The sequence below is a fragment of the Bison bison genome, unplaced genomic scaffold, assembly GCF_000754665.1.
Source record: "Bison bison bison isolate TAMUID 2011002044 unplaced genomic scaffold, Bison_UMD1.0 scf7180017864100, whole genome shotgun sequence".
NCBI classification, from domain to species: domain Eukaryota; kingdom Metazoa; phylum Chordata; class Mammalia; order Artiodactyla; family Bovidae; genus Bison; species Bison bison.
In genome coordinates, this window is record NW_011494672.1 from 556,547 (window position 1) to 573,911 (window position 17,365).

Consider the following 17,365-nt stretch of genomic DNA (forward strand, 5'->3'; position numbering starts at 1 on the left):
AGGTGATTTATTTAGAAACCTCCTTAGAAAAGGAGTCAAACTAAAGTAAAACTAATTTTCTCCATTCCTAACTTTTTCCAGAAAATAGATTACTGACGAGAATTTATAGGCAAAGCTATATTCAGGAGGAAAAGTTAAGAAAGCTCCCTTTTAGTTCCCCAAGTGTGCTTTGTCAAGGCGCAGCCTTGCTCCTTCAACCACTATGAAGGGTGAACCCCAGCTGCTGCAGCCCACACTGCCCCATTTCTCTCCCATGACACGCAGCAAGAGTCGCTTTTAGTATTGCTTTCTCTAATGGCCTTGACCTCAGGCTTTTTCTGCATAGGGTTCTTCAGGCAGTGACTCCTACCTGATCTGCCCAGGCAACACCTAAGCACTACCCCAGCCCAAAGGCTGCCAGTGCAGGTGTGGCATGGGTCCAAAGAGGGGATTCTTTGTTCTGCCGTTTGCTCCTTAATAAAGAGTTTCCCAATCACTGGCAGGTCATCACAGCTGGGACAGGTGACAGGGTTATGACTTGGCATTTCCGTGGATGTGTGGGATGAGGGGCATTCAGAAGTCTCATGGGGGTCAGTGCTATGGTAGGGAGGGCTTCCCAGGGCATCGGGGAAAAGCAGATGCTGTAAAGTGGCCAGGCAGTCCCAAACAACAGGGGTCACTGCCATGACCAGGGGGCAATAGGTTTGGCAGGTAAGGACACAAAGGACCCAAGTGGATTAGGTTGGTTTACTCCACAGTCAGCCCCCTTGTCCCAAGGACAGCATCAGAGCCAAAGGGCCTGGATGACAGGCAACGTGAGTCATTGCAGGGGAGCTCTCAGTGGCTCAGTGGTAAAGAAACCACCTGCAGTGCAGGAGACATGGATTTGATTCCTGGATCAGGAAGATTCACTAGAGAAGGGAATGGCAACCCACTCCAGTATTCTTGCCTGGGCAGAATCCCATAGGCAGAGGAGCCTGGCAGGCTACAGTCCACAGAGTTGGGTCACAAGAGTCGGATGTGATTTAGCAACTAAACCACCACCACCAATTCCAGGGGGCGGTGAATCCACTTTATAGGCTGCAGCTGCACCCTAAGGTGGAACGTCCTTGACTGCAAAGAATGTTTTGTGAACACCTCCTACATGATGGAGAGGTGGACAGAGTGGTGTGACAACTCCTCACAAACTACCCACCTTGCTATACTCCCAAGGTGGTCTCAGGGCATTGCAACCAGACGTGGGGCAGCCTGACCCGAGCCTGGCCACGGGGTCTGTGTGGAGGTGTGCAAGGTCGCCAGGGTGCCCGGCACAGCCCTTTTCCTACTGCCTTTCACCTAAGGAGATTATCCCCAGATACAGAGTTTGGTTAGAGAAAATTTCTTAGAGCCACTTGCTTCTTAAATACTTAGTTTTAATAAATGTCCAGAATCCCTTGAAATCAAAACAGTTCATTAACCAAATACCTTCTCTTTAAAAGGAAAAGTTTGAGGGAGGCTCCACACTGCCCACTCAGCTGCCTGGGGCATGTGTAGTACCTGCCACTTAATCTGTGTTTAAGAACCTGTGAGCAGATGGACTAACATCATCTGAGCTGGTGTGTAATTGCCTGCATAATAATCAGAGAAACACAAAAAGGGACATATAGGCAAAAGGCAACTTAGGACTTCAAGTAACAATCCAGTCTCCCGAGATCTTGGATTTGAGGCTGCAGAGTAGAAAATAGAGTTGTGTGTGTTCTCAGTGACACACAACTTCCAGCACCTTTCACGGAACATTGGGACTGCATAACTGATGTCTAGGATTGATTTTAACCTCGTCACTGAATTTCTCTAGGCCTCCTCAGCCTGAGTGCAAACGAAGCCCTGTCACGATAATTCCCCAGGGGTGTTGGCTGGTCCTCCCTGATAAACTGCAGGACCAAGTATCTGGGTGGAGGCAGGGAAAGGTCTCTGTCGGATGCCCCAGATCTGCTCACGAACAAGCCTGTGGCCTTGCCAATGTCTTGCCGGCTCCCCTGTGGGCAGCTCTCCACTGAGGCTGCCATGGCTCCACTGGTATTTTGTTTCCAGAGATCTCTGCTAACTGTCCAGGATTAGAGCGACTCCGGGATGAAAGGGTTGGTTTTCCACTTTGGGAGAATGCCTTCTCTCTGTAGGTAAGAGCAGGCATGTGGGTGTTCCAGGCCTTGCATTTAGGTCAGAGGAGCTGGAAAGATCCCCTGGAGTTTCCACACTGCCTTGTCCCCTGTTCAATGAAGGTATTCTCTTAGGAGAAAACCAATTACACTGCCACTTTGCCATTTAGAAAACTGTGTCTGCTCATTTATTTTGCTTGGTGCGTATCTTAGACAGTCATTTCCATAGCGGTTTGTAACCTTCAACTTGTCCCTGTTCCCTCTTTGGCTTTCAAATGCCACACAACCTCCCTACTGAGATTGAAAAGAAACTCCCTTTCACTATGATTTCAAGGAGAACTTGTAGAGTATTAGGATAATTGGAAAAAAAAAATCGCTATCATAATATCAAGATACAGGTTTACAGATGCCTTGGGAATGTCAGACCAACAACAATTAAATTGACTTCGGGTCTTGTTTTGATGTTTGCACAGTTTCCATGGCTTCCAGAGTCTTGCAGTTTCTGTGCCCTGGGCAGTCATGTAAAGGCTCTTTGTTGAGAACCCAGATTCCGATTTGCCATTAACCTGAATACACCCTGCTCACCTCAACCAAGTGTGAAACTAGAGGAGTCTCAGAAAGGAGCTATTCAGCTGGAATTGTATTTTTTATATGAAAGTCTCAGCTGCCAAGCCAAGTATAGTATTTGCTTACTTGGGCAGCTTATTGCCTGTGGGCCCAGTTAGTGTGAGAGGAATGGCAGGGATAAAGTTAAGCTCAGTATTTTTCAATTACAGAACATTAAAAAAAAGAGAGAGAGAAAGAAAAAAAGCAAAGCCTTCATTGAAATTGCAATCTTTCAATCTTGTTTGCCATGTAGATGGTTATTTAAAGAGTACTTTTCTCCTCAATTACATCTTCGCACTAAGAATAGAGGTGGATCCCAGAGGCAGCAGTTCGGCTTCCCTGATGATCTGAACAGTTTTCAATGGCTAATGGCCTATAAACAAGTAATATTTTGTAGGCATTGAGGCCAAGAGACGTGAAAAGGAGTCTTTGACAGTTATGGGTTTTCTTGGATAAAACTTCTAAGCAAAACAGAGGGAGACTACAGAACTGGAAGACTATTACTCAGCGTGCATTTGGTTTTCCAAACTCAAGAACTCGTGGGCATTCATTTGTAAGCATTCAAGACAATCAAGGAACCTCGAAAGTTTACTAACTGTAAGGTGATCGGACAAAACGATGTGAATGCTCCTCCGCAGCCTGCTGTGTCAGCTTGGGGTGCTGGGGGGCCCTGCTGAAGGGGGCTGCATCGAGAGGTCCGTCCTTAACGTGTGGACAGCGCCACTCAGTTCCCAACCTGCAGGGCTGTTCAACAATTTCCAGATGAAGCTCGTCCTAGAGGAGAGTGAAAGGACTACCTGATTTTCCAGTCCTTCTCTTGTCCTCCCTCTCCTTTCTGAGACTCTGCTGTCTGCCTGACCTTGGAGTTCCTGAGTTCTTCCATTTTCCTTCCCCAAATCCCCTCTTTGCTTGGGCTACTGTAAGTTGAGTTTCTGTTACTTGCACCGGAGAGAACTTGAACCAACACAGCCCCCTGGCTCTGACCTGGCCCCTGCCTCTCCCTCCAGCCTTTTTCCCGACACCCCTGCCTCGGCCTCAAGTTTCAGGCTGTTTCTCTGTATTTCACACTGTTCCAAGCCTCCTCACCTCCCTAAGCATCTCAGACAGGGACCAGGTCTTATTAATCTTTGTATCCCAGTGGCTGTCACAATGCCCGACACATAATAGGTGCTTAAAACACATTTACTGAATGAAACTCAGGAAGGTAAACAGAAAGTGGGATTTTCATTTCTGTGGGAAAAATAAGAGTGTAAGGTGAGGAAAGTTTCCCTGTGAGTAGATACCCTAGAAAGGCAGTGATTGTAACAGACAGTAACGAACCTAAGAAGGGTTCAAAAGAGTGCTGAGCCTGCATGGAAGTAGATCCTCTCTCTTGCCACCATATCCCATTTCTTTCTGAAAAATCTCTGCCTCCCGTTCTACCAATGTTATTGTATTAGGGGTTAGAACTCTCAGGTGACTTAGATTCAGAGTTCTCATCCCCTGTATTCCATGTCCTTGATGATGTATGTGTGAATTGTGTCCCCTAAGGAAAAGGGACAAGGAGGTCACTGGAAAACAGGTGGGTCGGGACTGTGTATCCAGAGAGCCCAAGTCTACCTGGGCAAGTCAGGGAAGGCTCCAAAGAGGAGATGGCATTTGGACTGAGACTTGAAGGATGGCTAGGAGTTTATTAAAGGATGGGAAGCCCAGTGTGTTCAGGGAGCTACAGGGACTATGGACTGTAGATTATAATCACCTAGCTTAAGTGAAAGCAGGTGGCTATCCAGAGAAGCAGGAGGAGTGATGGGGGGAAGTATAGTTTGCACTGGATGTTTAACAGACTCCTCACTTTGTACATTTAAGAGATCCTGAGCACACACTTAGCATAATTATACATAAATTTTAAATTCTCAAGCTTACTAGAGAACCCCCTATGCAGCCATTTGGGTTTAATTCCCAGATCTGCCTCTCCCAGCCCTATGACCTTGGGCAAGTTACTTGACATCTTCATATTTCAGCTACATGATCTGTAAAGTGAGAAGAATAATAGTACTTCTTGCCATAAATCATAGGGATGGGTGAGTTAATACATGTGAAGTCCTTAGAACAGTGCCCAGCATGCAGCACACACTAATTATTAAACACTTCACGATTATTTCTCTCAGGAGGTTGTTTGCAATCACCAGTCATGCACTTTGTGCATAATCCCATGATATTAATTTTATCATTTTAATTGTTCATTTCCGTGGGGTTTCTCACTGGACTGTGAATTCTTCAAAGCCATTAGTTAAATAAATATCTCTTTCTAAAGTAATTGAATTCATTTCAAGCATATTTCCTACTTACTACATTTACATATTGGTAACCAGGGGGAGAACTTTTCTTAGGATTGTGACTGAAAAATAACATTATTTTCTGGAAATTCCTCTTTCAGGCTGGAAAATCCTTGACCACGGAAGCATCATCTTGTTTATAAAACCATGCCGGTCCCCCTGAGATTATGCTGGGAAACTTGCTTCATGGAGGTTTTGTCCTGATCAAAGGGATTAAAGAGCCCAGAGAAACAAAAAATATCTGAACCTTGTCAATTTGTTTGAAAATTTTTAGCAGAGCCTTGTTGCAAAACGTATGACCAAGAAACCTCAAAGACCCTTAACTCCCAACAGGTGGGCCAGTTGAGTAGAGGTTAGACATCGCTACATCCAGAGAGGCTGCCCAGACACTTCCACTTGTTTTGGTTGATTTGGAGGAGAAAGGGCACAGAAGTTCTCTGCTGAGACCTCTGAATGAACGATCGAGTTGATTTAGGAGACTGGCTCGTGTCTGCAGGACCCAGAGCACTCCACAAAGGCTGGACCAGAGGCCCCAAGTGTGCAGAAGCAGGTGTGTTTGTGGGATGGGCATGGAAGAGGGGGTGGGGTTTTGAGCCTCCAGAAGGCAGTCAAGTGAATCAGGAATTTGGAAGATAAGAAATCTGAATTCTGGTTCTGTCCTTTTATATCTGCACAATGCTCTTAAAGCCTGGGTTTCTTTTTTTTGTGTGTGTGTGTCATTGAAGGGTTTGATGTAGATTGTCTCCAAAGTTCTGTTTCTGGTGTTAAGATTTCAGTGCTGGCCCAGTGGTGTCGGGCACAGATTAGGTTGAGTAAAGAGGCTTTTAAATGCAAGTCTCACATGGCACCCATCACCACCAGGACGCTTGTCTCCACCGGATCTGTGCAAACCCAGACCTGACCCAGCCCCAACAACACCACAGCCTCCCCACTCCTCTTGGCTGCCAAGAGGCCCCCAGGCCTTCTTGCCTGCTCTTACCTGAAGTCTGGTTCTCTTCCTCCAACTCCTGAGACAAGGCTACTTGTGCTGTCTCACCCCACATGTCTCAGGCCTGGAGTCAGGACAGGTCTGCTCCCAGCCCCCTTGAATCTGGCCTCAGCCCTCCTGCCTTGTCACTGTGGTTCTCTCCCAACCTCCTGGGCTCCTCTGCCCTCCCTGGGCACATGTGAGCTTGGCTCTCCATCCTGACCCGTCACCATCTCTTGAGACTTGAACATCCACATGGACAATTCTAACAACCCTGTGATCTCTGAGGGCCTCAACAGCCTCACTTCTGGTGGTCCACACAGCATATACTCAAGTATGTGACAACATATCAACAATGGACCTGTCTGAAGAGGTTTCTTTTATCTTCAAAATTATGATACCTATAGGTAGGGTGATGGCACCCCACTCCAGTACTCTTGCCTGGAGAATCCCATGGACGGAGGAGCCTGGTGGGCTGCCGTCTATGGGGTCGCACAGAGTTGGACACGACTGAGGTGACTTAGCAGCAGCAGCAGCAGCATAGGTAGGGTGACCATATAACTTATTTTTCAAACTGGTACAGTAAATGAAAGAGAACACCAAAATAATTAAGTTATATCATTTTTGGAAATATTTACTTATTGATGACAAATTGGTTTTCATATTAAAGCCTCTGTAAAATAATTATATTCCAAATCTGTTTTCCAAAGTAAGACTTCTCTTAAAAAAATTAACTTGTGTACATTGAAGCAACATTGAAAAAAACTTTATATCAATTACCTGCACATTCAAAATAATAGGCAGAATAATCGCCCCTAGTACTTATGTCCTGTAATTAGTTTCCTAGCTAAATCTGGCACTGGTATCTTAATGAAGAATTTCCTTTTTGAAGCTAGTTGTCATATTTGAAGTTTTTGAACAAACCTGTTTGCAATTGCTTTTGAAGTAAAATTTATGGTTAATAAATTTGAAATCATTGACACCTTTCTCAGTAGACCACAACATTTTTAATTGCCAATAACCCCTCAGGTATCAAGAGATTGGTAAATTCTGCACAAATTCTATTAAATGGATACTATTTCTGATTCAAAATTTCTTACATAAATATTTTGCCCCAAGTATTAATACAGGTACTATCTTTTGGCCTATATTCAGAGTACCATTCTCCAAAATACATTTTTACAGAATATAACTTGTCAAGTAGGGTATAGCTATTTAGAATGCTTCTGAATGCTCCCTATCGCATATGTAATTTCATATCGTAATGAATAAGTCTTGGAAGTAAAAAGTGGGGTTCAGTCAAACCCAGGCCAGCTTATTTGAATGGAATTATTAATAGTAGTATCTAGTTAACATATGAAATATCCAAGATGAATGTTAAACTAAATGGGACCCAGAACAGCAGGCATATAAACAGGGACTCTCCCAGGTAACAGCTCTAACACTGACCCTCCGAGGCAGCTCCTAGTTCTCCATCCTGGCAGCACATCCTCAGTATCATCAGAGAGCTCGTCAGACCTGTCAGTGATCCGGCTTTCGTCCCAAAGACTCAGCTTTCATAGATTGGGATGGGACCTGGGAATGAGCGTTTTACTCTAAAATGATTCTAACAAGCAGCTTGGGCTGAGAGCGGCCATACCAGCCTGATGCCCTGCTTCCAAAGCCAGGTCACTTGAAGGGTGGGAGGCTCAAGATGGAGGGGGTTTATGTATACATATAGCAGATTCACTTCGTTGTACAGCAGAAACCAACACAGCATTGTAAAGCAAGTATACTCCAATAAAAAAAAGAATACGGGAAAAAAAAGAAGCCAAATGAGTGTGGTCCTCCAGGGCCATTCCCCAACTACTCCATATACTGCAGGAACACAGTGATTCCCACAGTTGAGAAGACGAAGGTAAACCAGGGGCAGCTGTGCTGTGCCACACTGTCCCTGCACCCACATGGGCGCGCTGTCACCTCGAGCCAGGGAGGGCGCAGGGCAGGTGCTCTGGGGCATGATTGGGGGTGGCCCTGCCACAACCCTGTGACCACTGCCCAGAACACAGAGTGATTGCATGAAATCCTTTCAAACATTTAATAACCGACTCCTATATTGTTGTGACAAAAATGAAACTTGTGGAGAGTTAACAGATTTCTGACTGGAGATAAAGATGTTAAAAATCTCACAAAAGCTCTAGGTAAGCCTGTTGTAAGTGCTTTGTTCTAGTCTCAATATTTATTTTAAAAACAATTCTCAAAATGTAAAATGCCCAGCATTCCCAAAGCAAGGTATCTTTTTGGCTCATCCTACAAATTAATGATCATCTTTCTAACTCCAAGTGTGAAAAACCACCCTGGCAAAGAAAAATAACAAGACGTGGTTTGCAAGCCCTGCCTTCCTGGCTGTCCCACACGTGCCCCGAAAAGTGTTGGGGGTCATCCCAGAGCCAGTCGGGAGAGCAGCTTTTGCTGGTGCTTGGCCTGCTCTGAACTCAGTTCCGAGGCTGTGAGTTGAACTCTGTGCAGATGTTCTGAATGACCTTGGGGACCACTTTGTAGAGGTTGTCAAATTCGTCCACGAAGAAGGCGTGGTCCCTGGCAGGGTGAGTGGCGACGATGTCCAGCTCATCCTGGGCAGCCCACGCCACACCTATGGCGTAGGTGATCACGCCTGTGGGGACAAAAGGTGGATGAAGTGAATGTCCCCACGGAAAGGTGTGGCCATCCACCCTCGCCTTCCTGCCACTCTGTTGGCCATTGTGCTTGAATGCAACCAAATCCAAAATCAGAAATGTGCCCAAAGCATGAACATGTGCTGCATGCCAGCAGCAGTGAAACTGATATAGTTGTTCTCTCACAGGGGTTTACCATCCTTTGGAGAAAACAACAACAACAAAACAGAAGAATGGAGTCAATCCATGATAAGAATTTCATGAGGAACAGCAAGGGAATGATATCTGGGACAAGCGAAACTTGGGTGCCCTGCAGATTATACCCCATGCCACACACCTGCTCTGTGTGTAGAGTCACGCAAAACTGAGTCTTCACCGCCTCAAAAACCAGTTCAAGATCTTTTAAATGTAAGTGAAATGACGGGTAGTCAAATCCACCTGCCTTCACTAATCAAGATTGTTTTAAGACTTGCATGTCCTGCAAGTGGCTCGTAGCCACAACAATAAGATGTTTGCCTGAGTTGTTCTCCAGAAACTTGGAATCAGCTGAGCTGAGACTCAGCTGTGTCTAGTTCAGCTGAGCTGGTTAAGACTGGATAGGACCACTGACCCCCCAACCTGGCATGCGTGAATGCCCACTTAGTGGCCTTTAGAACACATGCAGAGGCCTGTAGCTTAGTTCTGCCTGCACAGAACAATTCCATATCTTTTCCTCCCCACCACTCAGATGCCCCACTCCTTTGCTATCCTGTAAAGCCCTGAGCCCCTTGCCTTTGGGGAGGTAAACTTGTGACTGGTTCTCCTGCCTGCCTTGTGGATAAGCCCTCTCTTTGCTGCAAACCTTGGCCAAAAAACAAAACCAAACCAGTGGAGCTGAATCACTTTTGGCTTGAGGGTGACTTTATAAGCCATAGGCTCCAACAGTGAGGATTTCCAGAGCAGGAAAACATGCACAAGGACCTGGAGAGCTGGCGACCCAGCATCTGCTCCATCACCACAGAAAAGTTAAGTGTTTACAGATAAAGAAGGAGCTAACAGTGCTGACTGCTGCAGGGGGATCACTGGAGATGAAAGGGAAAAGGTATCCACTGAATTCAGAAGAAACATAAGATGCCGTAGCTTGTAGAGAGAAGTGTCCAGGGAGTCAAAGCCAAAGAAACCAAGTGAATTGCTGTGAGCTGAGATTGAAAGAGAAATGAAGATAAAGAGGAGGCAGGTGGTAATGAGCCAGAACATGGGGTCAAAGGGAATTATTTCCCTCTTTAAGAAGGGAGGGACTGGAGCGTGTCTAGATACAAAGGGGAATGAACATAGTAGGATTAAAGGGTTTGGGCTGTAACCATGGACTGAGATGCCTCAGGGAGAAGAGGAATTCAGAGAGCAGGCATCTGTCCTTAGTGGGGCGGCAGACTGCCCAGAGTGTGCTTCTTGACTGGGGCAGGTGCTGACCTATTCCCATGCCCACTCCAGGCTGACCAGGGTGAGATAAGCAAGATGGCCATGAGATGGCGGGCAGAGCCTGGGGAGGGGCTTCTGCCCAGGCTCCAATCCCCCGCCTCCCCACCACCCGCAGGGCCATGGCTTTCTCTAGCATCTTCCGGGTTCCCTTTCCTGCTGATGGGAGCGCCGTCCACACCACAGGTGGTTTTGGGCTAAGCTCTTCTCCTATTGTGGCTCATTAAGCTGCCAGGTCCTTTTCTCACCTTTCCAGTGTCTTTTCTCTGAACATTATCCACATTGGGAAAAGTCAGGGTTGGGCTTTAAAAATGCTGCCAAGTGGTCACAGGAAGAGTTTAGCTGCAGAACAGGGCTTAGACCCACTAAGATCTCGTTTCTATTCACAGATGGAAGGGCTGCCCTCTCCCACCCCCGGCCCAAGTAAAGACAACAAGACCAATATTAGAGATTTAGCTTTTCACATCCTGCAGTCCAACCTTACGGTAGAGGTCTTTCTACTGGCAATTCTGATAGATGGTCCCCCAGCCTTGGCTTGGACACCCTCGGGGACACCCCAGTGCTCATGGCTTCCATGTCACTTGCATCTGTTGGCCCTTGTTGTTTAAAGATACCCAGAACATGATAGCCCTGACAGTGCCTGGGACATCATCCTAGGTCTTCACTTTCTCCCGACCAGTGGGTCAAGGATACCCTCTGGGTGAGGCTTAAGGAGAGGCATCGAGAAAAATGAGTAAGAGGAGCTGAACACAAGCTGGGGATGGACGCTCTTGGGCTTGTCACCCAGAGTTGCCCCACCTGGCTCTGCCCACTTACTTTGGAACTTTGGGCAGTTTGCTTCTGAACCATAAACCATCCTTACTCTGCTGACAGGAGCCCACAGGGCCTTGTGACTGCTGGCATGTGGACCACCTGCCATCCCACCGTTATGAGTGCTCCCTACGGGGCAAATCACTGGGAAGACTGTCTGAACCTGGTGTCTGGTTACTTTTCCAGAGGCCAGAAATATTGGTTCCTGAAGGCTTATTTTTATATCCCTCCTTGTTTCAGAAAGGATTAAAAGCAGCTTTAAAGAATATGGGAAATCCTGCAAACAAACTCAAATTAAATGGAGGCAGAGACTTAGTGCATACACACACACGAAAACTTCCCCCACAATAGGTAAGCCTTGTTCACCAGTACTTACCGCAGGTTTTTGGTTCACTGATGACTCCGTTTACTTTTATTGTCATTACTAATATTACTGTCACTAGGGGTTTTCTCAGGTTGTTTGTATTGTCCTTGTATTTTACGGCACTTTTCTAAACAAGGATTATATATAGATTTTGTCCAAAAGGCATTACATATGACTGATTTTTTGAACACTTACAAAAAAATGTTTTGCTCATTTTTCATGGTTTTAAACTTCCTGTTGTCCTCTTTCAAATTTCATATGGAAATATCTCTTTAAATATTTTGAATGAAAATTTCTTTGAGGTCTCCCCCACCAAAACCTCCACTATCTGGTTAGCAATTGCTTATATGATAGTATTATACTTCTGTTTTAAAACATCCATTTTCTTCAAGTTTCTAACACAATTTTGTGGTCTTCAAGGGAGATTAGAGTGAGGAGTCAAATTCCTCTTTAATGCATCACGTGTCGGTGAGTGTGGGACATAAAGAAGAGGGGTAGCGTCCGCAGGCCTTGATGCTGTGGAAACTACCCTCGTGTCCTTGCCTGACCCTTCTTCACTACCCAGAGGGCCCTGTGGTGTTGAACTACACCCTAATGCCCTAGGGTTGTGAACATTTTATTAGGTTTAGACAAAACCGGTGCCCAGAGAAACAACCCATCAAGGCCCAGAGGTCTGCTCAGCCCCAGACTGGTCAGCAAGAGCAGCTCACTTACCCTTGTGATGGGCGAGCATGGCCGGTATCCGGATGTCGTCATAGGACCTCCCGTCGGTGATGAGTATCATTAGCTTCCTCTTGTTGGGCTTGGACTTCTTGAAGAGCTGCTCCAGGGCATAGTGGATGGCAGCTCCTGTGCTGGTCCCTCCGCTCCAGTAGCCCACCCTCTTGATGGCATTGAGGACATCAGATTTGGTGCTGTACTCATCGAACCCAAACTCCAGCCGCTGCTCGTAGGTGTATTGCATGGCCCCAATCCGCGTGTCCGTGTCTGAAATCTCAAACTCCCTGCTGAGGTTGGCCACAAACTGGAGGACAGTGCGGAAGTTGCTGGTCCCCACACTGCTGGAGCCGTCGATGACGAAGCCGATGTCGGCCGAGTTTAAGCAGGTCTTGCTGCAGGCCAGTCGGTCGGTGTCACAGACCCGCTTCACCAGCGGCTGCACAGTCTTGTGGAGGCTGAACCAGTTCTGCACGGTGAGCGAGTAGAAGCCGTTGGTTCTGCACACAGCCTGGAAGACAGGGGCAGGCCACCCGCCAGGTCAGGGGTCTCAACCTCCAATGGATCACCATGACTGGCCACCTAAGGCCTCTGTCCATCTCGGTTCACCCAGTCAGGTGCTCTCAGGGCAGAGGCCCCTCTGGTTATCTCTGACCCATTCCCCCACCCTCAGCCAGGTCTCTGCTTTCATGGAGAACCATCAGTCAAGCAAATCCACCGGGAGAGGGGAATTTCTGGTTTAAGCTTCATATTTATGCCCCTCCAGGCCCCTTGGTTTGTACTGGCAGCTAGCCATAAGGCTGGCATTGGTGGGCACCAACCCATGAGGATTAAAGAAAGCTTTTGTTCTGATTGGGAAAACAAAAGGCACACAGGAGAGGAAGCTTAAGAACTGGTTAGGGGGCAGACCTGCATCCAGCAAGAAGCGGGTTCCACATCTGTGTCTGGCACCCAACTAGATGTTCTTAACATCATTTCACTACCCACCCTCTGCCCACCTTAACCCTACAGGGTGGAATTCTAACCCACTTGTCATGAAGGAACAAACTGAGGGCCAGTTGTGAAGTGACATCCTTGAGGTCACAACTCAAATCTCTCTGCCCTCAGAACCCCAGCTCTGTCCCCTGGACAACCCTGCCTCCAGGCAAATGAACATTTACTTGTGCCCAAGCATGTTCCAGAAAAAACTCAAGGTGCCTGCAAATACACATTGAGCAACCTGGTTGGTGTGCTCCTGGAAGTGACCATTTCTCTTGCCATTGCCTCTCAAGAGGTCACAGAGAGAATCACAGACCTGCTGGCTGCTGCTGAAGGTGTATAATTAAAACATTATTTGAAAACAAGAAATGACTTTAAAATGTCCTGGGAAATGTACTTTAATTGGTTTGTAAAAACCTAATGGGGTTCACAAAACTTTCCATGGCTTAGGTGCCATATGAGATGGGTGTCAAGGCTGAGTTGAATTCTAGCCAATGGATGGGGGGCAAGGATCCCCACCAGGCAGTCTGAGTGAGTCATAACAGGAGAGAATGTGGTGCTGGCATGGGCAGGACACTGGGTGGCTGGAGCTGGGAGCTGGGTTAAGACCACCCTCCAGAAAACCTCAGGAGTAACAGTGAATGGAGAAGGATTTGGAGCAAGGACCCTGTGGGACTGGGAAAAAGCATGAGATGCATTGTGAAATCTAAACTGGGGAGATCCAGAAGGGAGAAAGAAGACATGTAAAGTATCAATACTCGCTTGAACCGGGGAGGTGGCACTGGGCATGGGAAAGACTGGGCAGATGTGAGCTACATGACATGGGAGCTGACAAGTTGTTCTGGCGTAACTCCGGGTGTCTGGGACAGCTGTGGGGCCAATGCACAGTCCGGAGGAAGAAGGAATTTGAGTGGGAAAGATGAGGCACTTGGCATGTTGCGTGTAGGATTTAAGGTTCTTCAGGTCATCAGGTGGAGACTAGTCTATCAGCTTGAAACAGATGGCTACTGAGCTCCAGAGAAAGCACGGCGGGAGACAATGTGTTACTGCTTGTGAGTGAAGGCTGAAGCTGTGGCCCTGGGAGAGGGTCTGGAGGGAGAAAAACTAGTGAGCACAGAGGAGAGAGCCAAGGAAGTCTATGCTTCGGGTACAAGACAGAAAAGAGGAGGGAGCAAGTGAAGTAAGAACCACACTGTGTCCTAGAGGTTAAGGGAGACGAGAATGATGACGAAGTGCAGGATCTGTGCAGGGAGCTGAGCCCCAGTAGATCTGGAGACAGGCTGCTAACACTGGGGGCATCCCCCCTCCTGTCCTCCTCCTTTCCTTTTTAAACCTGGGGTCCTGTCTCTGGAGAAAGGTTTATGTGGGGTCTACCGTATAAAGCATACACAAAGTGAGCTGCACTGGGGGAATAGGCCTAGATTCCCACCTGTCCTGCCTCCGTGTCCTGTTGGGCATCTCTGCGGAACTCAGGGGCAGCTGAGTTTGAAAGCCTGCGCTCCCTGATGTGGTTTAGTACCTTTCCTTGTCTTGTCTATCAGATTAGTTGACTTGTGGTACATGTGCGCCCATGTGTGTGCTCATGTGAAGACTTGCTGGGCTGCCCAGTTTGAGGTCCCTTGGGGCTATGAGAGGCACTCAGGGGAGCCTCTGATGTGAGGCTTTGGGGACTCTGCTCCTCCCAAGGTGCTGATGCCAGACCTCAGTTCACCAGGTACGTGGTGGGTTGTTGGGTGTTGCTTTGAGAGGGTAACTCCAGGTTCCAGACTCACCAGTCTCTCCCTGGAGGCCCTCCTGCCTAGAAATGAGCTTAACATACATTTGAAAAACACAGGAGACACAGCCTGGATGGCTGCTACAGCTGTGTGAAGTGTGGGGCGTTCTTTTATTGGGTGGGTTTCCCACTTGCATACCTTACGTAGAAGGCATACCTTGTTGGCAAACGTACCTTGTTGGCAAACGTACCTTGTTTGCAAAGTTGGGCTCCAGCATGTACTGCTTCTCATTTTCAGAGGCACCTTCAATGGTGATGAAGAAAATGTTGACGCCTGACTCTCTCGCCAACCTTGAGGCCTCCTCCACCTTGTCCGTGGGCCAGCCGTCCACCATCACCACGGCCACGTTGGGGGCACCACCTCTGTTTCCATTAAATTTGGAAAAGAAGTTCTTGGTCACAAAGGAGATGGCCCGGCCTGGAAGGAAAAGAAAACTCTTGCTTGGAGTGATTATGGAACAGATGAGAGCAGCATAAAGAGGTGCAGAAAAATATCCATTCCCTCCCTTGTTGGCTTGTTTTCTTTTTTTAATCATGTTAACTAGCTTTGGGTGTACAGTTCAGTGGTATTAAGTACATTCACAATATTATGGAACCTATAGCACTAGCCATTTCCCTCCCCAGCTTCATTTTGAGCTTCAACTTCTAATTTCCTCTTGTTTTAAAAAGGTTTTATACCATTTGCAATAACATGGAGGGACTTAGAAATTATCATACTAAGTGAAGTAAGTCTGACAGAGAAAGACAAATATTCTTTGATAACACATATGTGGAATCTGAAAATTAGTATAAGTGACTGTATATACAAAATAGAAACAGACTCATAGAAAACAAACACATGGTTACCAAGGAAGAAATGGGGGGGAATAAATTAGGAGTACTGGGTTAACAGATGCAAATTACTATACATAAAACAGATAACACCAAAGATTTACTGTAAAACACAGAGAACAATATTCAATATCTTGTAATAACCCCTAGTGGAAAATAATCTGAAAAAAAGAATCACTTTGCTGTACACCTGAACCTAACACAATACTGTACATAAACAATACTTCAATTTTAAAAATTAAAAAAGAATAAAAAGTTTTTGAGACCAGCACGCAGGTGAGAAAAGCTTTTCATGGGAACAATAGTGTCCGTTCTCTGCCTGGGTGCTGGAGCTGACCTCATTAAGCCCCTGAGCCATTTCCAAAAGTGTGCGGTAGCCTTCTCCTTGGACTTTGAGGGCTTGCGGTGAGCCCGACGCTCCAGGTGTGGAAGGGTGTATTCTGGATTCAATGGAATCTTGTGTTATTTCCGCTAGAGGCACAGGTCTGGCTGGCCTGGAAGGCACCACACCCACTAAGAACTGAGAGATGTGTTCTACCTGACTGCGCTTTCTACTGGCCATGTGGGCCTGGATAGGTCACTCCAGACTGCTGGGCCTAGGTTTCCATGATGACAGCCTGCCTCAACTGAGAGCAGCAGTTGGGAGGGATGACGTAGCTTCCCAGCATACCTTTCTCAAGCATATACTTCACATTTGTCTAGGGCCTCAGGAGAGTTTTGGAATCAAGGAGGGTGAGAAACTATACCAGTTTTCTGGGACTTTCCCAGGTTTAGCACTGAAAGTCCCATATGCCCTTGGGGAAACTGGGATGACTGATAGCCCCAAAGGGAGGGCTCTTAACCTGGCCTCTGTGGACCCTTGGGCACTGGGGGTGAGTATCCACAAATCCCTGGAATTTATACACAGTATTTTGTATCTAGAGCCAAAGCAAAAATAATACCCGATTGTGGATGTGACTGGTGATAGAAGCAGGGTCCGATGCTGTAAAGAGCCATATTGCATAGGAACCTGGAATGTTATATTCACAAATCAAGGCAAATTGGAAGTGGTCAAACAGGAGATGGTAAGAGTGAACATCGACATTCTAGCAATCAGTGAACTAAGATGGACTGGAATGGGGGAATTTAACTCAGATGACTATTATAGCTACTACTGTGGGCAGGAATCCCTTAGAAGAAATGGAGTAGCCATCATAGTCAACAAGAGTCTAAAATGTAGTACTTGGTTGCAATCTCAAAAATGACAGAATGATCTCTGTTCGTTTCCGAGGCAAACCATTCAATATCACAGTAATGCAAGTCTATGCCCCGACCACTAATGCTGAAGAAGCTGAAGTCGAATGGTTCTATGAAGACCTACAAGACCTTTTAGAACTAACGCCCAAAAAAGATGTCCTTTTCATTATAGGGGACTGGAATGCAAAAGTAGGAAGTCAAGAAATACCTGGAGTAATGGGCAAATTTGGCTTTAGAGTACAGAATAAAGCAGGGCAAAGGCTAATAGAGTTTTGCCAAGAGAATGCACTGGTCATAGCAAACACCCTCTTCCAACAACACAAGAGAAGACTCTACACATGGACATCAGCAGATGGCCAACACTGAAATCAGATTGATTATATTCTTTGCAGCCAAAGATGGAGAAGCTCATTACAGGCAGCAAAAACAAGACCTGGAGCTGACTGTGGCTCAGATCACGAACTCCTTATTGCCAAATTCAAACTTAACTGAAGAAAGTAGGGAAAACCACTAGAGTATTCAGGTATGACCTAAATCAAATCCC

The 17,365-nt window shown here is 46.6% G+C and overlaps 1 protein-coding gene across 2 annotated transcripts in view; it reads right to left on the reverse strand.

The window, feature by feature from the left end:
• Positions 1-6,621: 6,621 nt before the first annotated feature.
• The window catches only part of VIT (vitrin), a 125,627-nt gene continuing 114,883 nt past the window's right edge, over positions 6,622-17,365 (reverse strand). For both annotated transcript variants that reach the window (XM_010838615.1, XM_010838614.1), the window contains 3 exons: positions 14,946-15,172; positions 12,000-12,513; positions 6,622-8,655 (listed from right to left, as the gene is read on the reverse strand). In XM_010838615.1, the coding sequence (XP_010836917.1) occupies positions 8,477-8,655; positions 12,000-12,513; positions 14,946-15,172 (920 nt within the window). In that variant the 3' untranslated portion in view covers positions 6,622-8,476. The remainder of the gene's footprint in view (positions 8,656-11,999; positions 12,514-14,945; positions 15,173-17,365) is intronic.